The 25,019-nt window shown below is 31.3% G+C and overlaps 5 protein-coding genes across 5 annotated transcripts; 3 read left to right on the top strand and 2 right to left on the bottom strand.

Moving 5' to 3' along the window:
- Nucleotides 1-385: 385 nt before the first annotated feature.
- Nucleotides 386-1,258, bottom strand: LOC103490660 (uncharacterized). The gene has a single exon (XM_008450279.3). The coding sequence runs from the start codon at nucleotides 1,256-1,258 to the stop codon at nucleotides 386-388; it is 873 nt and encodes a 290-aa protein (XP_008448501.1).
- A 2,142-nt stretch (nucleotides 1,259-3,400) lies between these two features.
- On the bottom strand, nucleotides 3,401-6,037 carry LOC103490661 (basic endochitinase C). The gene is made up of 3 exons (XM_008450280.2): nucleotides 5,398-6,037; nucleotides 4,005-4,155; nucleotides 3,401-3,894 (listed from the first exon to the last, which is right to left on the bottom strand). Exons 1-3 carry the CDS (start codon nucleotides 5,810-5,812, stop codon nucleotides 3,525-3,527), a joined length of 936 nt encoding a protein of 311 aa, XP_008448502.2. The 5' UTR covers nucleotides 5,813-6,037; the 3' UTR covers nucleotides 3,401-3,524.
- A 4,036-nt stretch (nucleotides 6,038-10,073) lies between these two features.
- Nucleotides 10,074-15,021, top strand: LOC103490658 (probable CoA ligase CCL13). Its single transcript, XM_008450275.3, has 2 exons — nucleotides 10,074-10,341; nucleotides 13,415-15,021. Exons 1-2 carry the CDS (start codon nucleotides 10,141-10,143, stop codon nucleotides 14,837-14,839), a joined length of 1,626 nt encoding a protein of 541 aa, XP_008448497.1. The 5' UTR covers nucleotides 10,074-10,140; the 3' UTR covers nucleotides 14,840-15,021.
- Nucleotides 15,022-18,537: 3,516 nt separating this feature from the next.
- LOC127149939 (adenylyl-sulfate kinase 1, chloroplastic-like) lies at nucleotides 18,538-19,672 on the top strand (the record flags this gene model as incomplete). Its single annotated transcript, XM_051086366.1, has 4 exons — nucleotides 18,538-18,694; nucleotides 18,781-18,899; nucleotides 18,993-19,186; nucleotides 19,584-19,672. Coding segments are annotated over 3 exons (423 nt in total), but the record flags the coding sequence as incomplete, so codon positions are not given.
- Nucleotides 19,673-21,564: 1,892 nt separating this feature from the next.
- Nucleotides 21,565-24,392, top strand: LOC103490657 (protein STRICTOSIDINE SYNTHASE-LIKE 6-like). The gene is made up of 4 exons (XM_008450274.3): nucleotides 21,565-22,083; nucleotides 23,328-23,635; nucleotides 23,743-23,875; nucleotides 24,001-24,392. Exons 1-4 carry the CDS (start codon nucleotides 21,673-21,675, stop codon nucleotides 24,313-24,315), a joined length of 1,167 nt encoding a protein of 388 aa, XP_008448496.2. The 5' UTR covers nucleotides 21,565-21,672; the 3' UTR covers nucleotides 24,316-24,392.
- The last annotated feature ends 627 nt before the right edge of the window (nucleotides 24,393-25,019 follow it).

Here is a 25,019-nt window from a genome sequence, read left to right as displayed (position 1 = left end):
TCCCTTATTTCTCCTCACGTCATCTCCTTGGTTGGTTTCAACATCTCAATGTGGTTGGCATGTGTGTTAATGAGTTTGCTATCAAAAGTTATGAAATTAGTGGTGTATGTATTGTTGTATGATTAAAACATGGTGATGATTTGAAAGTTTTGGAAGCAGCACATAAATAATTAAAACCACCATAAACATTTGAAAAATAGCACAAAATTGTTTGATATTTACTAAGAAGAAGAATGGATTATATGTTACAATACAGAAAACCAAAATGCAATGGCGGGGCGAGGCGGGCAATCCTTCAAAATTTGGATGATGCCTTTGCCTTTGCCTTTGCCTTTGCCTTTGCCTAAAGGAATTTTGGAAAAGGGGTAAAAGAGTAAATTCAGGGTTATTGAGAGATCAAATTCAAGAGAGAAGCTCTAGTTCTAATCATCTGCCTGAATATCGCATTCACCCCATTCTCAATCCCTTCCATCCCCATTTCTAATCCTTCTAACCTTCTTCTCGCCCATTGCAGTTTCTCCCCGTCGATCCCCTCTCCCAGAGCCTCCAATGCCGCTTCCACATCCCCCATTTCATCGCCTATTTCGTCTTTTTGTTCGCACGCTATCCCTCCCTTTCGCATCAGAACTTTTGAGACCAATGCCCACCGACTCGGCTTCCATTTCCCTGATTGAATCCCTAAGAACGACAAGAGGGATGTGAAAATGGAAATCGTTACGAAACATGATTCTTTTAGGCCTCTAATTATAGCATAGAGATGGAGATCTTGATTCATCAGTTGAGTCGATCCCATTTTCTCGTTCATTTGTTTTGTTGATGAGATCAATTTCAGTGCCTCCTTCTTCGTCCTCTTTCTCAGGTGTGTGTAATTAGCTATAGCGTTTCTGATGCTTGAATCTCCCTTTCTTCTACGAAGAGCGGATTGCAAAGCTTGAGCTTGTTCCTGTATTTGTAATATCATGTCTCTTGTCCTCCCGCAGGTGTCTAAAAGCTTCATGAATCCATCGACCAGTTCGTCCACCCATTTCCTGTTCTGGTGTCTTGATAAGACCTGTTTGGTGGATGCCATTTGGAGAAGCTCATCCATGGAAGCGTATAAATCGTCCAGTCCCAATAAGCCATTGCAGATTGACTTGGAAGTTGAAGGAGATGAGTTCTCCAATGGCTTCAACTTGCTTAGTTGCTCTTCGATTTTGAGGGTGGTGGGATGGGATCTTGAAGGTAAGCTAATTGATCGTAAATTGTAACGAGCAGCCATTGTTGGTTGCTTTAGAAAGCTTAAGTTTGAGGAATCTGCTGAGTTTGATGATGTTAAACTCTATGAATCTGTTTATATATGGGCACATTGCAGGGTAGATAAGAGGGAGGAGACAACGAGCGTTGGTTTCGATGCATGCAGCTTGACACCGGAGAAATGGCCGGCGGGAGTGTCCTTTTTTGCCCAAAAAACTGAGAGGTCAGCTCATATCTTGCTTAGATTGTCTCCTTGTTTGGAATATAAAATTGAAGCTGCATAAATCTCACGTTTGGAGTGCAAATGCAATGCATATGCTGAAAGCTTTTTTAATATTAAAATGAATAGGGAACACTAATTTAATGTTAAATTTTGTTTGCTTTCTCTTGAATCTTGTCGCAATTCGTAAAGTGGGACAAAGGATTGACACCTATGTTTCATTTAACCATGACAAATGCTGATAGATTCTCCTTAGAAATGGCATGTGGTTTAGTGGTGTGCAAGGGGTATTATTTTGTGTGTGTCTTTGAAGGTCTTTGGTGGAAAATTATTTGTGGAAAAAAAATTGTCAAATTCTAATTCATTTTTTCCCTTGCAAAATCAATTCGAGGTGATTGAATTTTAAGAAAATGTGTATATTCAAAGGTTCAAAACCCTTTTTTTTTAATCAAATCTTTGTGTTTTTTTCACTTTAGTCCTAACTTTTGTCTTGGGTATATCTTTTGTTCATATATCCAATGAGTATGATCAGTTGGAACAATATTAAATCCACATGTAATATGTAAATGGATCTAGATTATAATTTCTAGCCAGCAAGGACTACAATAATTGTTCATGCAAAAGCTTAAAAGCAAATGAAATTCTTCTAAGTTTGGAGACCAAATTATTATATTTCCAAGCTGGGAGGTTTAAACCAAAGTAAATATTAAAAATTCATGGCCGAAAATATAATAACACTTTGAACAAGTTACTTTTTCGTAGCCAAAACATCATTATGAATAGAATATTGGGAGGGAAATAAAAGATTTTAGATCATTGAAACACTCTTATGAACATGCCATACTTTCATTTCCCACATTGTGGATACAGCAGGAGGCAAGGGTTCTGCTTAATTTCTTTGGACCAAATTGCACGAAAAAAGATGGAAGAGGGGAATCTTGGGGGGGCAAAAAAGAGACAGAAAGAGAGTATCGAAAAGGAGGTCACGTACATTGCAGAACGCTGAACTTGTACATGAAAACAAATGGATAGAGGAAGAAGACAAGACCTTCAAGTATCTACCATGTGACCGTACAGTTCTAAAGGTACGTATTATATTACAGGAACAACTAATAAAGGCTTCATAATACCCTTTACTTTACTTTACTTTACTTTATTTTTATTTCAAACATGAGTTTAAAGCCTAACACATCTAAATGTTTTCCACAATCCAAATATTGGCTACATAAACCAAGTTTCCTGATCCCAAACTTAAAAAAACCTTACCCTAGGAGCAAACGCTTACAAATAGTTCTCTACAAAAGCATAAATGTGATTGATGCACGAAATGCATCGATACAACTTGTAGGTTTGCCCTTTCCATTGCCAAAGTAAGCCCTAAAATATTAACCATTTTTTGCTTTTCTTGTTTAGATTGAAAAAAAAATATTAATCATAGTTTTGTTGAGCAAATAAAGGATATACGTTGGGCACTGTGGAAGAGAAAAGGTTGAGCCACAACAAATAACTAAAGGAAAGGGCTTCAACCGTTAAGAACAAGAAGCAAAAGATAATTACACAACTCTTGAAATGCTTATGGTATATTTGGATGTGATACTATAAAGGTTAAAATCACTTTTATCATTTTTTAAATGACTCCGAACATCTTTTTAATCATTTAAAACTAATTTTAATATTATGAATATTTAAAAGTATAAAATCAAACATTGAATTGTTTTTGATGATTAAAAAGGTATGCTTTAGGTGATTTTAACAATTTATAAATCACTTTCAAACATGCACTTAATAAAAAGAGGTATTGAGTAATGTTGTGCTTGTGAAAAACTGTATGTTTCAAAGATATCATTAAACTCATCCCTAATTGTGTTCTATTTGGCTATATATTGTTTCATTTCATGGATTTCATACTATTTTAAAATAAATGTTTTAGAAAATAATGAACTGAGATGGTATGGAAAAATATTTTCCTTGCTACTAATAAAGAAGCGTTTCCAGGGAAGAGTGGCAAAGATTAGCAAATTAAACAATTACAGTCTCTGTATTTTTCTTGCAACTTATGAATCATTCTTCATTAGGTAAACGGCTTTTGATCGACACAATTCAAGTTGCCACCATATTGGATGTTCAATACATCGCAATACCTTTGGTAGAAACCAAGCCGATCAGCTGCTCGAGTATCGGCGCCTTTACCACATTCATTATTACCATTAATTAAGTTGATGGTTAGACCATAACCAGGTAATCTCTTAGCAGATACATCTTCATTAGATGGTACCCATTTACCTGTCATAACTTCATGACACGATGGTATGTTTCCATGGGAAGTCATCCAAAACCATATGGCAGTCTTGAATGATATAGTTGGATTGGTAGCCACTAGGTCAGGATTGTTTAAGAGATCCACTCCAATTGCTTGTCCAGCAGGCCCATAGTTATAGTTACTAATCAACCAAAAATTCATACTTTCAATTATCCAAATGAGTTACCAAACAAAGTAGAAATTAAAAATCAAAAGCTCTTGTTTATGAAAGTAAGTAGAGAGAGAAGTTACTAGGTGATTTGGAAGGGCCCTCGGCCATAATATAACTTGCCAGATGAACAAGGCCAATTGGGTGATGGAACACAAAGTTCATATTTTTGGGTTGCATTGATATAGCAATACCCCCATGCATATGGACCATCTGGTGCAGTTGCCCATCCTCCTAAATGTGTATTATAAATAAATTGTTATTTCTTATACAATATAATAAGATGTTTTACTTTGTGGTTAAAAATATATTATGAATCTCGCTCTTTTTTGGAAAAAAAAGATTTTGATTTCACTCTATTTGAATATTAATTATAGATCTGTTGCTGATATGCTTGATAATATGATTTTCTATTAACATCCTTATGGTATGATATCATCTTCCATATATATGCATATGTAATCATTTAGTGTATAAAATACTGAGTCTTTTATTATTATTATTATTATTATTTACTTTTTGGAGTTTATAAAAAAAAAATTATCATGTCTAGTCGAGATCGATTAAACCCTACTAGAAGCAACTTTTTAAAGAGATTAAAAATTAAAAAGAAAAAAAAAAGGTCAAAACACTATTTTAGTTTCCATATTTTGTGTTTTATACTGTTCATAGATTAGTCATTGCACTGAGTTTGTTGTTGATTTTTTTCAATAAAAAATTAGTCTCTTTTAACATTTCTTGTGAAATTTTGTTATTCTTACAATTTTGATGACATTTTACTATTTTTATTTCAACAATTTTGATTAAATTTTATTTTGAAAGATTAAATTTAAATTTTAGATAAAAACACATTACCAAAATTTAAAATTTATTGAGAGTGTAGAATTGGGAGTACCCTCAAATGAAATGGAATAAAAATAAAAAACAATGATGACATCATATTTTTACGTAAGAAAATAAATTATAAATTTAAATATCGTTAAATAACAAATGTAGTCCTAAGCTTTTGTCTCTATTTAGTTTAACTTTCGAAATTAAAAAGACAAAAAATGTACTAAACTCAAAACTTAACTATTAAATTGTATAACAATATCTCCATTAATAATTTAATGTTTGTGTCTGTACTTTGAAAAATTTTGCTTCTCATACTTCCTTTTTTTTTTTTTTTTTTTTTTTTTTGTTCTTGCATTTATTTTTAAATTAATCTTTCAAAGTTAAGTTTTATCAAAATTAGTTAAATAATAATAATAATAATAAGTTAAAATGGAAATATGTTTTCAATAAATAAATAAATAAAAACGTATAATAGTAATAAGTTAAAATGGGATTCTAATATTAAGATTTATTTAAAGTAATACCATTAAAAGTAAAAATATAGGACTAAAATAAATAGTTATTTTAACCCAATATTTTAATCTTCAAAGTTTAAACCAATGGAAGAAAGAAAAAGAGTAAATTAGGAAGAAAATGATGAACCTGTGGTCTCATAAGATGTTTGAGCCAAGAAAGCGGCGACCTCCCTCTTCCTCGTATTCAGATTCCCGGTGGTGCCGAAGCCATCGAACGCCGCTGCCGCAACCACAAAAGCTTCATAGCTATAAAATCCATTCCCCTCGCAACCCCCATCGTTTCGATGTTTAAGCATTCCCTCGAATTCCGATGCGCTAATTACGCCGCCCAATCCCCCGTTAGGGGTTCCGAATGTTAGATCCGAACCGCATCGCCTCACAAATCCAGATCCGCATAACCCCGACCCGGCGATGCAGAGACCTTTTGGACACATCGCGTCAGCCGGTTCTCCTCCGCCGCCGCATGACTGCGCAGATGACGTCGCCGGTGTCAAGAGAAGGAAAGTTAGGGCTATGAAAGAAGAAGTGTAGATTTTTGTCATCGAATGGCGCTGCGAGTGATTTGTTTGTTGACTTATGGGTTCGTTTGGAAGTATTGGGGAAAAAAAAAATGAAAGGCAGCGTTGAAAAGTGATCCATTCGTTAAAATTGTTGAACCAAATCAGCCATTGTTTTTACCATGAAATTCTCAATTCATGTAATCTATCTTTTTCTTCTGTGCAATTTTCAAGTTTATCGAATTCCATGGGTAAGTGTTCGCAATTTTCCCCTATCTTTTTTGTCAAATCAATTTTATCCTAAACTTTCTAGTTTGATATTTGGTTGCAACTAAAATTTTCAATTAGAGGAGTATGGTGATTTGATGAACGGAAGACCTAAGTTTTGTTTTTTTCTTTTTCAATTATTTTTTAATATATGTTTGGGTTATTTTCGAATATACTAAAAATAAATTGAAATATTTATAAAATATAGTGATATTGATAAACTATATGTGTTTACTATTTACCGTCGATAGAATATGAATCTATAAATAAGTTATTTTTTAAAAATACAATAAAACATGAAAATATTTATATTGTATAGAATAAATTTAGAAAAGAAAAAAATTTATAAGCTCAAATATTATTTTTATGAAAAAAATAACATCGAAGATGAGAGATGAAAAGGGAATAAATTCTGAAGGAAAATACGAATAAATTATGAAAGAGAAAATTCGAAATTTATGAAAAATTAACTTAAGTTATACGAGCTTTATGGGTTTTTTTTTTCATTTTGTTATATGAACTGTAAATATTTTTAGTTTTATTTTCTATATGTAAATTATATTTTTTTTCTTTTTTTAAAAAAACCCATAATTCAATGTAATTATTATTCGTATAATTTAGAGAGGGTTAGAAAGTTTTAGTTTCTTTAGTTCCATAAAACTCACCAAATAACCTTTCGGGTAGGGATGAAGAAATTTATTGAACAATGAAATGGTTCTAAGAAAATATCAAATTATAAATGTCTAAATTTCAATTTAATTTGTCATAAAAATTTAATTCAATTGACATCGGAGTCCGATCGAGTTTCGAATTCTCCTAATTCAACGAAGAAAAGAAGTGGAAATGTTTTGCACTCTTGGATGATATAACATTTATCTCAAGCTTAGCTTATAGGAGGATGTTACATCATAAACCACTTATTTCTTGCCCATTTTTTGGGAAATGGAAATAAATTAAGTTGTCCACTTTCCATTTGAGTTTGCCTCCAAATAAATAAATAAAATCCATTTTGAGAAATGTTTGAATTTCTAGTGGCACATTTTTTAACAATGTTTTTTAAAATTTCCACTATTGAAAAAGTGGCAACTCTCCTTATCATTCACACTTCTATCTCACAAAAGAGACTTTGAGTTTGTGTCCATATAAGTTTTGATTTTGTGTGTGTTTATTGTTAAGTGTGAATCGAGCTATATCACATTAATTCTTCCTTGAATAATATTAAATTTTCTAAGTCTTTTTTAGTCCAATCTATTGGTTATGTTCTGCACGTGAAAGATACGATGACATTTGTGTTTGTGATGTTTTTTGGTTGTTGAGTAAAATCAATTTGTTATTCACGCTACCTTAACACTTAAAGTAAATATCAAAGGGAAAAAAAATCTAAGTATGTGAAAATTTCTTTTTTAATATTTTTTATATTGAAGATATATCTTGTTGGGTAATTTTGAGTAAAGCAAATAAGTCAATTAAGTATATTAAACAAACAAACCATTATATTAAAAGGAATAAATGAGCCAAAGGAATGAATTAAATTTAGTCGAAGTTCGATTAGGCATGGTCGGCCTCGCTTCCTGACGAATCATATGTTTCATAGTAAACTCATCCAAAATAGCCTTTACATCAAACCACCAACCAGGGTTAGATCATAAAGTGGTACCCTAGAATTTAAAGAGTTATTTCGAAATTTAGGGATAAATCTTAAATTAATCCGTATTCGACTATCGAACTCTATAAACAAGAATGAGCTGAGACAAAAAGTTTAAGATATCTCCTCACTAGAAATTTCATACTCAAACAAATCTTCAAACTTTCCATCAAAATGTGTGTCATAGACCATACCATTATGCAATTTATGTGTGATTGCAGAAAATCATTTTTTCAAAAGAATAAAAAATTATCATTGTTGTCACGTAAAATCTATATCTACTCAAATTTTGACATTAGTGTATCATAACGATGATTAGTATCATAGATACGGCTAAAATGTAAGAATAAAAGTGTTTATTTCTCGTCCTTACTACTTTAATGATTTAAATATATAAAACGACTTATTTGAAGGATACCTAATTTTATTTTTGAGATATGTTTGTTTGTTGAAAAAGAGAAATTATAATGGGTATAGACATATCTAACACGTAAGAAAAGAAAATCTATAGTATTTATGTACTTTACCCATTTCTTTTTCTTTTTGGAGTCAAGTCTTTTAGTCTACACAATAATGATAGAGATAGACTTCTTCAAACATGGAGAAAAATAATGTTTTTCACACTTCACTTTGGTTTGCACTCACACCAACTACACAAAATTTACAAAAATATTACGATAGTATGAAAAGTGTTCTATACTCTCTTCTTTTCATTTATTGTTTGTGGAGTAATTAATATATAATTTAATCACGTATCTAATCATAGTCTATCTTGATCTATGACAAATAAATTATGATATTATTTTGCTATCATGATAGACATAGATAGAATTTATTTTGGTTCTGGATGGTTTACCATAGATAGAATGTAATATTTTACTGTATTTTATGAATATTTTAATTTATTTTAATATATTTTTAAATATACATATTTTTATGACTAATTTCTTAATTATATTTTTAAATTTTTAAAAAGCTGTGTTTTATTTAGTGTTTGATTGTATAAATGAAAACTTAGGTCTCTACTACTCTATGAGTGGTGTTTTTATTGAACTTTGAATAAAGTTTTAAGTTATTGATTGATTATGTCTTTTTTGTTATGAATGTTTATTAAATTTTTGAACTTTCTAACTATTTGTCTCATAAGCCTTTTGGATTTGCATCCAATTAGATCACTGATTTATGATCAATTAGAAATTACTCGAAAAGCTAATGAAAAAAGAAATCAAAAGTATTGGACATTGCCCCCTTTAATTAATTCCCATATAGTGACATATTCATGTTAGTGCACTCACCATATTTACACTCAAATCAAAAGAAAAAAAAAATGCTCCAAAGTATATATATATATATACTTTTTAAATTTACTAGTGTTTTTTCGTCTTAATTTCCACGTCTGTTCTAAGGTTGTTGTATCAATTTGGTAAAACAATGATTTATTCCTATGTTGTAGTCTTTTTCTAGACAAAAAAACTTTGATACGGTAAATTAAATTTTTGACTTATTATAAAAAAAAGGTTTGTTTTATACCAATTGGCTAACGAACTATGCTCTTGTTAATGTTAATAATGTTGTTACAGTGGCGTTGATACTTTAGTATTTATACCTTCAAATTTATAAATTTAGTTCACATAGTTGACTTTTTACCATTCTTGACCGATTAAAAATACAAAAGTTATAATAAAATAAAAGAGAATGTATAGGAACTAAAAGGATATTATCAACTATGTGTATATATATATATATATTCACTTATTTCTCGATCATATCCTTCATCTGCGTCACCGCCAACACAAATGTAGGGATGACCCATTAAAGAGAGAAATAAATTAAAACAAAAAAAAAAAAAAAAAAAAAAGCACAAAAAATGGAAGTGATGTGAGAAAACAATATAAAAATAACAAAGATATGGTATATTTAAAATTTATTATTGGGTAAATAGATATGGTTATTATACATAACATATCATATATATTTGATTTTCATTCTTTAATCTTTTCTAATTAAACAACGTGGTTAAGATTCATAGGAAAATGTCTTAAAAGATTAACGTAAGATCTTAATAAAAGTTTCTAATAATTTACTTCCTTCGTTTTACATCGTCATGCATACGGTAAATATTGTATAAAAACTCGTTGAGACTATGAATAATATATTAAAATATAGAATTGAGGCCACGACCATCCAACTTCTTCTTCTTCTTCTTCTTCTTCTTCTTCTTTTAAGTAGAAAAAAGAAAATGAAGCAAAATTTTTAATTTCCTTTCATCTTCTCCGCTTTAATGGCGTACGAGTCAGACCTCAACCTCTGACGCCATTCCTTAATATTCCAAAAGAGAAAAAAGAATTTTGGACACATTCGTCGTTTTGTAGTTATAAATTTGTTCTCATCTAAGGCTGGGGGATCTATTCCTCTCATCTTTCAAACATTCCTACTTACTTAGCTTCAAAATATATATATAATGGAGGGCTTTCATCACTGTCCTCCCAATTTTGCCCCTCTCTCCCCCGTCCCCTTTCTCAAAAGAGCCTCCACCCTATACGGCTGCCGTCCCTCCCTCCTTTACGGCTCTCGAGTGTTCACTTGGTCCCAGACTTATGGCCGTTGTCTCTCCATTGCTTCCGCTTTGGTTCATCATTTCCACCTCTCTCCCGCTGATTTGGTACTCTTCTTCAATTCTTTTAATTCCTCTCATCACCATTACATTTATATACTTCCTTTTTTTCTTCCGATTTTTCCATAATTACTAAATATTTGGACTCAATTTTTACTATTCAAAATTTTATTTATTTTGTTTATCGCGAAGTTAAGTATATAAATCTCTACGAGTTTTTATGCTTTTAGTAAAATTAAGATGCTCTACGTTATTTAAGAATGTTTCTAAAATGATAAATAAGAATGAGATATTGAAAATTCATTGGTAAGTATATAAATTGAAAAATTCGACCATTTAAAACTATACAAAAAGAATGCAATTAAAATAAGTGGCACTTTTATTTATGGTCTATAGTTATTAATAAATATCTACCCCAACATGACAAAATATCTTTACATACAATATATGTATTATTGAAAACGTTGACTATAGAATTTTTCATTGATTAATGTATTTTATGCATATAAAAATTATATTATGTAGTTTACTTTTATAAAATTGCTCAGATCTAATCTAATCTAATCTTTGTATCTATATAAATATGTTTGTGTATATATTTCCACTTTACAAAATCATTAAATGGCTGACTAGAATAAAGTCAATTAATAGCATTTGTTCTTTTTTTTTTTTTTTTTCCTTCTTATTTTAACTCATTTGACATTCTTTTTTAATCTCTACCCACACTTATTTTTAAATTTCAGAACAAAATGTTTGGCTTAATTCTATATATATAAATCTTCAACTTTATACTATATGTCAAAAATACTTTGAAGTTTATGTTTTGAATGCAATTCCTTTGTTGTTTGTTTGTTGTCATTTATAAAAAAAGTAAAAGAAAAATTCTAACTCTTCGATTCGCACAAAAATCATATTAACATTTCGTTGTAAAAATAAGTCTAAAATATCCATATAGAAAAAAATTTAAATGATCTTAGTATTAGTATAATGATTCACGTCCTAATTTTTTTCATATAAATACTCTCATTTTTCTTTTCTTGTTTTAATCTCACGCTAAATTTCTCGAAAATTAAAATATAAATAATAACATTAAGTTAAAATTTCACAAAACATACAAAAGTGATTAACAAAAGAAAAATAAAAATATTTAAGTGAAAATATTATTTTAGTTTTTATATTAATCTATATTAGTTTGTCCAATTCTAATCTATATACTTCTAATTTTAGTTCCTACACTTCCAAGAAATCAATTTTAAATTTAGTCCCTATTACTAGTTTATCGTAGAAAGTATTATTGAGTTCTTAATCACATAGCTAAAAAAAAATTATACCAATTGCCTCCATATGTGTGGTTTCAAATATTGTGTAGGATTACTTATAAAAAACTAAGTTATTTTCTATTAGGTTATTTTTAATATTTTACGATCATAAATATATTGAATTTCAATCGAAATCATTTAAGAAAAATAAATTGAATGCAAAATAATATTTCAAATCAAATTTTAACCTCATATGATATTAATAAAAATTATTGATATTATAGTTATTAATGTTTCATCAGCTGATGTGTATATGATAAGTGTTAATGTTTTATAATGATTTTTCTTCATATTATAATGAATTCTACACATATTTTTTATTCTTTTACAAAATTAAATTATATTTAAACTAAAAAAAATAAGCAAAATTATTAGAAAAAGTAAAAAATAAAAACAAGAAACGAGAAACAAAACAACAAACTTAAAAGAATTAGAAAACAAGAAACTAAAACATATATATCTTGACAATTAAAAAAAAAATCATACAAAGTGTTCATGTACATTGCAAATTATGTATTTAATTAAAAAAAAAAAAGTTAGATGTAATTAAACATTATAAAAAATTACAAAAACTAAATTAATAGCATTTGAATAGATTGTATTATTTTTCTTAAATTAAAAAAAAAAAAGTAAAAGGGAATAATAGATTTTAATTATAATGAATAGAGAGGATATATCCAGTGGGGAGAACTTGACTTGCAATGAGTCAACGGTCAACGAATAGAGTTATCATGAGAATCGGCGAAGCCGTGTAGGATCATGCTACATTTTTATTTTTATTATTTTGTCAATTACAAAAATACCAAACATAACTTAACCCTTAAGACAACACTATTATAATATGAAAAAGAAATACAATTCTAACATCATTTACCTTAATTAATAACACAATGTGTTCACCTAAGTCCTAAAATTTGTGACTCGAATTCCTTAAAATGTAATACAATCCTTTGTCTTACATTAAATTTTCGTGTTATAATATCAATTTTATAGTTGCTATTTTTGTATTTATTTATATTTTGTAATGTAATTTCATCTTTTATATGAAATTGTTTGAAATATGTAAGTCAAAGTTTTATAATCTAATAAGAAAATGAAAGTGTTCTTATTTTTTATTTTTAAAAGTTTTTATTTTACAACTTGACTGTGTTTTACGATTTAATTATTCCTTTGATGTAGTAGATTATTATATGAAAAAATAATAATTTAGGTTTTAAATATTAGTCGAAAATGATTTAGTCTATATATTTTTAATTTTACGATAATTTAGTACATGAACTTTAATAAATGTTTATGTGCTTTATAATTTGTAGCAATTTAATTCTTATCGTGATGAATTTTATCAAAATCAAAGTATCTAATGATGACTTAATTAGTTCTTATTGTTTACAAATAAATTGATTTACGGTCAATTTATTAATCTACACGTGTAACAAATTATATTTAAATTATATTAATATTTATTTTTTATGATATAGACTAAATGGTTATCCATTAAATTTTGGCTAAATGGTAACGAAAATGGACTCTTAGTTTACCCCTTATATCTTTAGCAATAAGTTCGGAATCACCTACTTCGGTTTAGGTCGTTTTGTCTAGCCCTGAAAAGTTCTACGTAAATCAAAAGTTTAAAACTCAACGGGAGCGAGATTGATAAATTGTTTTTTAAGTTAAACTGTAGATAAATGGAAAGAAAATAAGTACAATTTTAAAAAATGAAATAAGAGGAATAAATCATTATATAAAGGGATAATCAAGGAGACATTTGTTAATTTTGATGAGCGATATATGCATGCATGCAGGTTGTAGCAATGGCGCCCAACATTCCAGAGCTTTACGAGCTTCACTTTGCCGTTCCAATGGCGGGAGGCATAATTTCAGCTCTCAACACAAAACTTGACTCACCCACATTATCCTTACTCCTTCAACAACTTAACCCCAAAGTCATCTTCCTAGACTCCCAATTTCTTCCCATTCTACTCAAATCCCTTGAAAATATTTCCATCAAATTCCCCGCCCTCATCCTCATCCCTAGTGATCCCAACACCTCGTTGCCTTCGCAATTCCTCGACTACAATAAAATTCTTACGATGAGACTTGGCGTTGACAACTTCACGCCAAGACCAAACGCTGAACTCGATCCCATTTCCATCAATTACACCTCGGGTTCCACCGGACTCCATAAGGGCGTGATTTATAGTCATAGAGCCGCTTATCTTAACTCTCTAGCAACCATTTTTCGGAGTAAAATTTGCAGCTCCACTTCTTCACCCGTGTTCTTATGGACCGTAGACATGTTTCGATGCAATGGTTGGTGCTTCATTTGGGTTATGGCAGCATTAGGAGGTTGCAATATTTGTCTTAGAACTGTCACTGCTGATGCAATATTCACCAATGTTGAACTCCATAGAGTTACTCTTTTATGTGGTCCATCCACTCTTTTGAAAATGATTTATGAATCGTCGTCCAATAATTGTATGCCACGTCGACTTTCACGACGTGTGGATCTTATAGTGGCTGGTGCATTACCAATCAAGGAGATTTTGACCAAAGTCAATGAGTTAGGTTTCAATATAAGTTATGGTTATGGGATGACTGAGGCAATGGGCCCTGCCATAATTAGGCCTTGGAAGCCCTCTTTTGAAGATCAAGACAATGTCCAATTTGATGATCATTTAATAACATCATTGGAAATTGATGTGAAAGATCCAATATCAATGGAGAGTGTTTTGGGAGATGGTGAAACCTTGGGAGAGGTAATGTTGAGAGGCAATACTTTGATGTCTGGTTATTACAAGAATTTGAAGGCAACTCATGAGGCTTTTGTTGGGGAAAATTGGTATAGGACTGGTGATGTTGGGGTTAGACACAAGAGTGGTAGAATTGAGATGAAGGATAGAGCTAAGGATATTGTTGTGAGGACCGATGGGGAGGGTGCAGTGAGCACGGTCGAAGTTGAGGGCGTGCTGATGAGCCACCCCAACGTGGCCGAGACGGCCGTGGTTGGGGAGAGGACGTTGTATGGGTTTGTGAAACTGAAGAATGGGAGTAAAGAGAACAATGACGAGATTGTCGAGTTTTGTAGAATGCATTTGCCAGAGTTTATGGTACCTAAGACGATTGTGTTTGGAGATTTGCCAATGAATTCAACAGGGAAGGTACAAAAGTTTGTCCTGAGGGAGAAAGCAAAGGCATTATTGAATGGCAACAACAATACAATAACATAAATGAGGCATTAATACATTGCTTTTGACTAGCAAGATGGACTCTCTTCCATTACTATTAATACTGTATGCTTTTGGAAGACTTTTACTATTTTTAATAAATATGGAAATCGGCCCTAAATGGGTGTGGTGTAAGTGTAATTGCAAAGACTTCAAATTGATTTCATTGTGTTATTAGTTTTTAATTTAAGTGTTTAAATTGAAGTAAAATCAAACGATTGAGTGATCTAACGAATACGTCATTTAAATATTTCAAAAACCGAATAGTCTTTAATTATTTAAAATTATTAATTTTGAATTATTAAAAATAATTTAGATTGGTTTTGACAAATAATAAATTAATGACAAAATAATAATGTTAACAATTTAAGAATCATTCTCAAACATGTTTTATCTCAATCTCCACTAAAAGTGAGTAAGAAAGACCGAAAAGTTGAACTACCTTCAATCCATTGGTTTAATGGGTTGGCTTAAGTCCAATCCAAACTCTAGTTAAAATTTGATGTATTAAGCCAATTCTAAATGAGTTTTGATGTTCAAAGTTGAACCAGTTCGATCGATCTAAACTCAAATAATGCATTATAGTCGAGTAAAGTCAACCCATTAATGAGAACACTAGAAGAAAATTGGGCTTTAATGTCGGTTGGAAAAAATGAACAAAGACGTTTAATGTCGCTTTTAAAAAAGCGGATCTTTGATGTCGTTTTAAAACCGACATTAATCATTCATCTTTGATGTCGGTTTAAAACCGACATTAAAGATCCACTTTTTTAGAACCGTCATTAAGGATATATTAAGGACAATAGTTTTTATTTTTTTAGGGTTTCATATATATATATATATATATATATATAGATGGGTTTTAGTTTCTTAGGGTTTCAAATCCCCCAAATCACTCGTAATTTTCTCATCCATCTTCCCATCAGATGGAGACGAAGCTGCGGCTGATTCTCATCCATCTTCCATCGTAAGTCTTTAGTAGATCCCTACATTCACCTCTTCACTCTATCCTAAGTCAGTCAACTGATCGCCAAAGTTGGATAAAACAGACCCCAAGTTCTCGTAAGGATTCTCGACGGAGGATCCAAAACATTTCGTTGATTAAGAGGAAGCTAGCGCCATTTGACAGGAGGAGCCGGCCACAGACTCTGCTTCTGAAGTGGAAGGTTGAGGATAGAGTCGATGGTAGAGGTGAAATGGACGAGGATGAGAAGAAGTTGAAATCGAAGGACGGAGGAAAAGATCTCCATCGGGTGAGTCGGGAAAGACATGTGATCGTATCAGAGAGAAAACTCGCCGCTGGTTTTTGGCGGTTTCAGAAGCCAGAGGTTAGTGTTCACGAAGGAAATAGTGGTTTGAAATGCACACAGAAGCAGGGGATCAGTTCTTAGCCTATTGCTGGCCATGTTCGGGTTTCAATTCTCCGCCATCACAATAGCAACATATTTGTTGGAAGAAGCATCGACAGACGTAATTGTTTTATTATTTCCATTTTAATGGATTTTTTCTTTCTTTATTCTTATTCTTGTTTTTATTTTTCAGGTTTGAGCTTAAATACTTCGATCCATTTCTTGTTCTTGATAAGTTTTCTGGTAAACCCCAGTTCTACAAATCTCTAAATTTTTGAATTAATTATTTAATGTTGTGTTATGGAAATTAAGTTGAAATTTTGTTATTGTAATGAGTGCACCCGGTGGGTTTCCTGATCATCCACACATAGAGGATTTGAAACTGTCACTTACATGTTACAGGTTTCTTATTTAATTATTTATTGTGATTGGAATAAGAGTGAGTTGTTACACAGAGGAAAATGGAAAATCATTTGAGTTTATTTTTATAATGAATGAAATTTTTGTTTGTTGAAAATGATTAAAGGGAGCAATGATACATGAAGATAAAGGAAGAATTGAAGGTGGTGACTTGCAATGGATGACTGCTGGCAAAGGCATTGTTCACTCTGAAATGCCTTCTTCCATTGGCACTTAACTTGGCTTACAACTTTCGATCAATCTTTCCTCCAAACACAAAATGTAAGTTTGTGTTTTTATCATCTAAATTAAATAAATAAATCATTGATTTTATTTATTTGTGCTTTTATGAACTATAAATAAACTATAATGTAAGTTTATGAACTATAAACTTAAGCATGATCAGTTTCACGCGGTTGCGACACAGATGGAGGCGTATGGTAAGAGTACACTAATTGATTGTGCTTAAATTTCTTTTCTGGTGTTTTCATTTCTCTCTTCTCATCGGCATTTGTATACACTGAGGTTGATTTTTGCAAGAAACTATGTTGTAAGATTTTATATCCAATGTAATCAGACAGTATGACCACTGGGGCGTGGGGCCACAATTTTGGTTCATATCAAGGCAGCCCAGTGCCTCACATATATTTAAAGTTTGGAGCTGGATTACAAAGTTGTAAAAAAGTGATTGAATATAACTTTGGAGGTGCTCTCTGTCTTTACCTCTAATTCCAAATTTAATGGTTCAAGCCCTCTAGTTAGCGCTAAACTGGATTACAACAGAAAATCCTCGAGTAAATACATCTTGGGTATCTTGCTTGTTGTAGGAAGGTCCATTGATAGTTTCTTTGGCAGATGAGAATTTCAACATGATTTCAGTTCACAAAGCAAATAGAACTATTGGTTATTAGTTGTACCTTTCCGCGCGTCTCCCATGTCAGTGTTATACCTCTATGCAAACAAAATTACATTATCATAGTCACAAAGTTCTCTCTATGCAATCAATTTTTAGTTTCTAATTCTACAAGGTGAATTGGTGGGTATGCCATGGATGGCTTAATACGGTTGTGAGACTACAAAAGAAATGCCAGCGTATGACGTAACTTTTAAGGAAAGTGTAAGATCATTTGAGTTAATGCGGTTGAAGTAATATCTTGGATTCTTTGCTTGGAGAGAAACTATCAAAATTTACATTAACAGGGAAGAACGTGGGAGATTATGCCTTAAACCAAATGCATATGGTTTGATGATTTATTCTTCTCAATGTGCACTATTATTCTTAGCAATTAATTTCTGTAGGAGTTTTTTCTGGAACTCCTAAGAGGGACTGTAATTTTTGCATTTAGCCTTTCAATATATCTATGAAAAGCATCTCTGCCTTTCATTTGGAAAGAGAAAAAAGAAAACAGAGAAATTTGCTCTTGCCTGCCCTGATTTGTGCTGTGGGGTTTAGTTTGCATTTTTATACTTTTTGATTGGTCTTCATTGATCAGAGTTCGATCTTAGACTACATCACTTCATAGTTCATCATCATTTTTTAAAGAAAAGTAAGTTTATTGTTATTTTTTATTTATTTCATTATGCTTAGACTCTTGAAAGGCCTATGATACTGTAATTAGGCTTACTTTTCTTTACATCAAGTACAACATAAAAAATGCCCTGCTCTCCTGGTGCTCATTTGCTCTTGCCTGCCCTTATTATTTGTATGCATTTGCATATAAAATTGACGTAGTTGTCTTTAAAACTGAACTGAGTTCAACAGAATTCTCTTTTACTGGTTTTTTTGAATGCAGTATCATTATTGCAGAGAATAAGATGAAGTCGGGAGTGATTTTTGAGGTCATTCTTTTAAAAGATTTTGTGAAAAGGATAGAAAATAATTTGGCCTGAAATAGTTAAGTTGGGTTTGGGACTTTTTGGACCTGGCCTAATTTTCTAAATATACTTAGCTAATTTGCAGGGAAGAGCACTGTGGCCTGTGCCTTGAGTCAAAGCTTATACAAAATAGGAAAGTTAGCTTATATCCTCGATGGGGACAATGTGAGGCATGACCTGAATCGCGACCTTGGTTTTAAAGCAGAAGATCGTGCTGAGAATATAAGGAGGGTCGGTAAGTTTGATTCGTTATCATTTATAATAACACTCTGGCCTGTTCTATTAATGATTTCTAATTAGTATACCTCTTCCATAAATTAGGTGAGGTTGCAAAATTGTTTGCAAACGCTGGAGTTATTTGCATTGCTAGTGTGATATCTCCATATCGAAGGGATCGAGATGCCCGTCGTGCCATTTTGTCTGATGGATACTTTATTGAGGTATCTCTTCATTTTTGCGTACTATAGATTTTGAGTTGGTTTCTTACCTTGCATCTGAAATATATTTTACAAAAATTTGCTAAAAATATATAGGTGTTCATGGATGTTCCTCTTGAAGTTTGTGAAGCAAGAGATGCAAAAGGACTGTATAAGCTTGCATGGGCAAGGAAGATCAAAGGTCACTGCAACTTGTTATCATCTTCCTTAGATTTACTTGATGATCTCTTCAAACTTTTATAGGCTTTACTGGTATCGATGATCTGTACAAAGTACCATTGAATTGTGAGGTAATTCCAAATTCTGGAGGAAAATGACAAAATTTCTTTGAACATTCTTTCAATAGATTAATGCTTATACTACATTGAGAGTAAATGTTTTTGCAACATATGCTGATGGTTAGTTAAATAGTGAAGAACTTGTGGACATAACATAGTTGAACATTGTGTTTTGAACCTGATTGGGAGACCCTTTGAACTTTCTGTGTGTACTGTATGTGGTGTAAATGAAAGTCAATGATTTTGGCTGTTAATTCCTCCTTTTTCAGGGGACCCTTTATTTCTCCTATGAGTCCCCACAGGCTATAGAATTGCTTACTACTATGCTTGACATGTTTGTTTGCAATAATGGAGATGATAGAAATCATAAGTTATCAGATTAAATGGTTTATTTTGATATTGCTTGTAGGATGATTGAAGTCATCAGATTGAAAGCTAAGCGATTGTGTAGATAGCCAGGCGGTCGTTGAAGGTTGAAGACTGAGAAGGCGTTTAGGATTTCTTATTTCAGTCTTGTCTTAGGATCTTGTTTTATGTACTATTGTAGAATGTATATATAAACACAATATTAAGTTTTCATTTTGTGTATACAAATGTAAAAGATAAATATTATAGTTTCTAAAATAATATTAATTTTATTAATTTGTTGGAGCGAGAAAAAAATATTTATCTATATTGATTCAATGTTTATAAAAAATGGACAATAATACAACAATTAAATAAATATAAATTTCTAAAAATGGACAAAAAGAAGCCTTTAATGTCAGTTTTAAACTGACATTATTGGCCTCTTTAATGTCGGTTTTAAAACGACATCATAGCCCAATCGACATTAAAGGGCTTCAATAACACTATCAAAGATGTCGGTTTAAAAACGACATTAAAGCCCAACCGACATTAAAGGGCTTGAATAACACTATCAAAGATGTCGGTTGAAAACTGACATTAAAGGCTTTTAATGTCGGTTTATAACCGACATTAAAGACATCTTTAATGTCGGTTATAAACCGACATTAAAGCCCAACCGACATTAAAGCCCTTTAATAACGCTTACAAAGATGTCGGTCGCCAAGTGACATTAAAGGCCTTTAATGTCGGTTTTAAACCGACATTAAAGGCCAGATTTCTTGTAGTGGAACGATTGATTAATAAGTATATATAAATGACTTACTAATTAAATTTTTTTAAAGATAATGAAAGCAATTAATTAATAATTAGTATATATACACAAATCACTCAAGTTTTGATCACTTATCTATAGCTTAACGTACACCATACATTTTTTTTTCACAAAAAAATTTAATTAATACATGGAATGGAAAAGTCGAACACCATCAAACATCAAGGTTAATAATATAAATAGATCAGTTGAGTTATGCCTATTTTAACTACATCGACCCATACATTTCGTGCAACTAATATAATATGTGATTTGTGTTTGATAATTTGACTCCGACAATACCAATTAGGAACCAGATTATCTAGCTGGCTAACAAAAACTAAATTTGTGCGAGTGATATTATGACCACATTTATTTGTTCGATTGAAGTGAAATTTGCGTATATTATACCATATGTATTAATGATGAGTTATACCAAAGTTCAAAAGTTGAAAGTATATTTTCGTAACTTTTTTTTTTTAATCGAGCAATTATGAAAAAGATGATGATATAACTTTTTACTTTTAAGATAGACAACCATGTTAAAGTACGATCAAACTTTTATACTATTAAATTGGTTAAAAGAAAATTAGTTTTTGTTTTTAAATTTGGTAGAATGTTAATTGATTACACTTAAAACATAAAATTACTAATCACTATTTTAATCATCTAATAAGTTGTTGCTTCAAATATCGTTAAAGAAAACATTTTCTTTATCTGTTTAGTTATATAATAATTAGTTGATTGATTATATTTTATCTTATTAAAAATTAGTAAATTTGAGAGATTTTTACTCCTTTTATAATTTTTTTTTTTTGTTATATATAGTTAACTTATCCATTTGTCTCTAATGTTTGAAATGTTATATTTTGATGGTTGAACTTTCCAGCCTTACTAATTTAAGTTTTTCAAAACATCTCATTTTTTTAAAATTCAAAATAGTCATTTTCCTAATCAATATTTCAAATTCTTAACAAAATAAAATAAAATTTTGAAAACGATTGTTTCTTATGCTTGTTTTTTCTTCCAATGGTTACAAAAACAAGTTTGGGCTAAAAAATGATTTTCTTTTTTCCCAATGAAATATCGTTTTTTAATTATTATTATTATTATTATTATTATTATTTTATTTTATTTTATTTATTATTTTTAGGACATTTTTGTTTTATTATTATTAATTTGAGTAAAACAAACAAAATTATTATTTTTATTAAAGAGTAACCGAAGGGGTATGTCATTGAGTTTCCCAATAAATGGTATTCAATAAAACCAACCAAAAGCTCGTTTTCAATCCCCAAATCCGATCCCCTAGAGAATCCATTCAACACTCACTGAATCAATGCCCGACTCCAACAATCCCCCGCTGTCTCGCGGCCCTCCGTGGGCCTCGGCTCTCAAAATCACGGTCTTGGCTCTCGTGGCTGCAGCCGTCGTCGTCTACAAGCTCGACCCGTTTGACCCCGCGGCGCTGCCGGCGGAGGAGCTGAGTGGGGAGCCGGCGGCTGTGGCCGCGTGTAACGGCAGGGTACTGCAGGGGGCGGAGAGAATCGGAGTGGGGGAGCTGGCGGCAGCGGAGGACTTAGCTTATCACTCGGAGTTGGGACTTGTTTACACCGGGGATGGGGATGGGTGGTTGAAGCGAGTTAGATTAAATGACTCCACGGTGGAGAAATGGGCCTTCACCGGCGGCCGACCTCTCGGAGTCGCTTTGGGACCAGACGGCGACGTTTTTATCGCCGATGCAGATAAGGTATGGCAGTATAAATCAATAACTTATTTTTTTCTTTTCTCAATCCAACACAACAAAATTTGTTACATATAGTTTCAAATATTTCTTAGATAAATTATTTATTTTAACTAGCAAAATCTATTGCAAATATTTTCAAATATAACATAACCAAAGAATTATTTCTCATGATAAAAAAGATGTTTTATATTTATATATATAAAAAAGAAAGTTAGAAATTATCTTCAAAAGTAGGTATACCGAACATGATTTTATTATTTTGTACTATCCATTCCTTCTTATTGAAACATAAATCACTATTTAAAAAAACAAAAAGAGACAAAGATAGAGATACACATTGAGAGAAACATTTTGATATAAATTTGTATGACTTGATATCTCGTATTTAAATTATCTTTAAAAGTTTTAAAAGTATTTGTTTTGATCCTCAAATTTAAAAAAAAAAAAATTACTCTCCTACATATCATTAGTGAGAATAATTAGACTTGATTCATCGTATTACTTAAATTAATAAATAATAATAATTTTACTAATACATTCTATTAATCTTTTTGTCAATGCAGCAATATAATTAAGACACTTGGATTAAATAATTTAAATTAAAAACTAATTTTGTTCTTTTTCTCTAAAACTTAAATATCTCTACTCCCAATGATTTATTTATTTATTTATTTTTCAAATTAAAATCTTAAAGAAAATGAAGAACAATATTGAGTAAAATACAAAAATGATTAACATATTGGTGTTTAACATTCGTGATTATAAGGTAAAATAAATTAGAAAAATAAAATATGTAAACACTTGTTTAAAATAAACTTTACAAAGTTACAAACAAATATTCCGACCATGAATCATAAAACTCTCCCAAGAAAGGAGGAAGTTAATTGGGAGGGAGAGAAGCACTTTAGCGAATCACAAGATATCCCAAACTTTAGGCACTAATAAACTTTAGGCAATGTTTTTATTGTTTATATATATTATCACGAGGTAGAGGTATGATTATATCATTATTATTTTTATGGTTATCATTACCTTATATGTATTAACCCTAAATCGTAAACATAAAAGTAAAGGTAAGAAGAAGACATGCAAATTAAAAGTAAGTAAAGATTACATTTTTAAAATACCTAAATAAATAAATAATCTAATTAAATTTGTGATTAAGAAGATCATCGTTGATAGGATAATGTAATTTAATTGCAAAGTATGGGCCTTGAACTTTTAGTGGCGATCATATTATGATATAGGGGTTATTAAAGGCGAGTAAAGAGGGAGTGGTGGAGGCATTGACGGAAGAGGCTGACGGCGTGAAATTCCGGCTGACAGATGGCGTTGATGTGGCCGAAGACGGTACCGTTTATTTCACGGATGCTTCCTCTAAATATCGGTTTCATAGTTTTATATTCGATATTTTCGAGGGTCGGCCGTACGGTCGATTGTTGAGCTACAATCCAGTTACTAAAATCACTAAACTTCTGGTTGGAGATTTATATTTTGGGAATGGCGTTGCAGTTGCTCCCACCCAAGATTTCGTCATCTTTTGCGAAACTCCGTTGTAACTCTTCTTTTTTAATTATGAATCTTAAATCAAAACTTTTTTTTTTTTTTTTTTTTTAATTTGTAGCTTTTGGTTTTGTGTAATTATCATTCAATGTTATGTAGGAGAAGATGCAGAAAATATTACATCAGTGGAGATCGGAAAGGGAGTGTTGAGAAATTCGTAGAGAACTTACCGGGAACTCCCGATAATATCAGATACGATGGACACGGCCATTATTGGATTGGACTCTCGACGGTAACTCCATTTGGAATTATACAAAAATAAGTTTTTAAATTAAAAAAAGAAAAAGAAAAAGAACTTTTTGGTTTTTTAAAATTTAAGTTTGTTTTTCTTTGGAAATGTTGGATATATTTTTGCAGGAGATGACAGGTTCTTCTTCTTCTTGGCACATTGCTCTGAAATATCCAATGTTAAGGAAGATAATGGCGATAATGGAGAAGTACGGCCGGCGACCAAACTTGGAGAAGAACGGTGGAGTGGTGGCCGTAAATCTTCAAGGCGAACAAGTTGCTTGGTATTATGATTATAAATGGTCATTGGTTACCGCCGGAATCAAGATCGGAAATCATCTCTACTCCGGCTCTTTGGCGCTTCCCGGCATTCTTCGCCTTGATTTGGACAAATTTCCTGCCACCGCCACCGGTTGCCCGTGGTTCAAATCCCACGACCTCTAATTAGATTCAAATAATTTGTTTTTTTTTGTTTTTTTTTTTCTAAAATGGAATCAAATATATGTCTCTATTTGCATTAATTAATTTTCGGCCATGTTTATTTTGCTAAAAACATAATTAATTTGAAAAGTGTGACCATTCCAAAATGAAAGTGACAAAAGGAAACTATCAAATAGGTAAACAACCCTGGTAAAGCTAAACATATTTCTACTTGAAAAAGTTGATACAAGTGGAAAGGAAACTACAACCCTATTATAAGTATTAATGAATCAGAATTTTAAGACATATGTCGAAAACAGAACTGGTGGGCTAGGCTTAATGTGAGTGGACTATGGTTGAGGTAAAGTAAAAGTGGGCCGGGCCTAAAACATTGGGCTTCGGTCTATAGGAGCTTCGGACAGTACGAAATTACCGGGCTAACCTTTTAATGGCGATGAAATTCAATAAATTGTAGCTGTTTAATTTGAATGGTAAATAAATAAATATAGTTTAAAATAATGTATAGTTTATGGGCTTTTTTTAAAAAAAAAAAATGGTTCGATAAAAATTATTTATAAAGAGAATATATATGTAAATTTTCCTTCGAGGAGTGTGAGTTTATTCTTCTTGTATTTCTTTAAATAAATTTATATAATATCTGAATTTGATTTAGTAAAAAATGAGTTAGTTGATGAGGTGTTAGGATCTAACCATTTCTTCATCCTCAC

This window comes from Cucumis melo, chromosome 6, assembly GCF_025177605.1.
Source record: "Cucumis melo cultivar AY chromosome 6, USDA_Cmelo_AY_1.0, whole genome shotgun sequence".
NCBI lineage: Eukaryota > Viridiplantae > Streptophyta > Magnoliopsida > Cucurbitales > Cucurbitaceae > Cucumis > Cucumis melo.
This window is presented reverse-complemented; position numbering and strand designations above follow the sequence as displayed.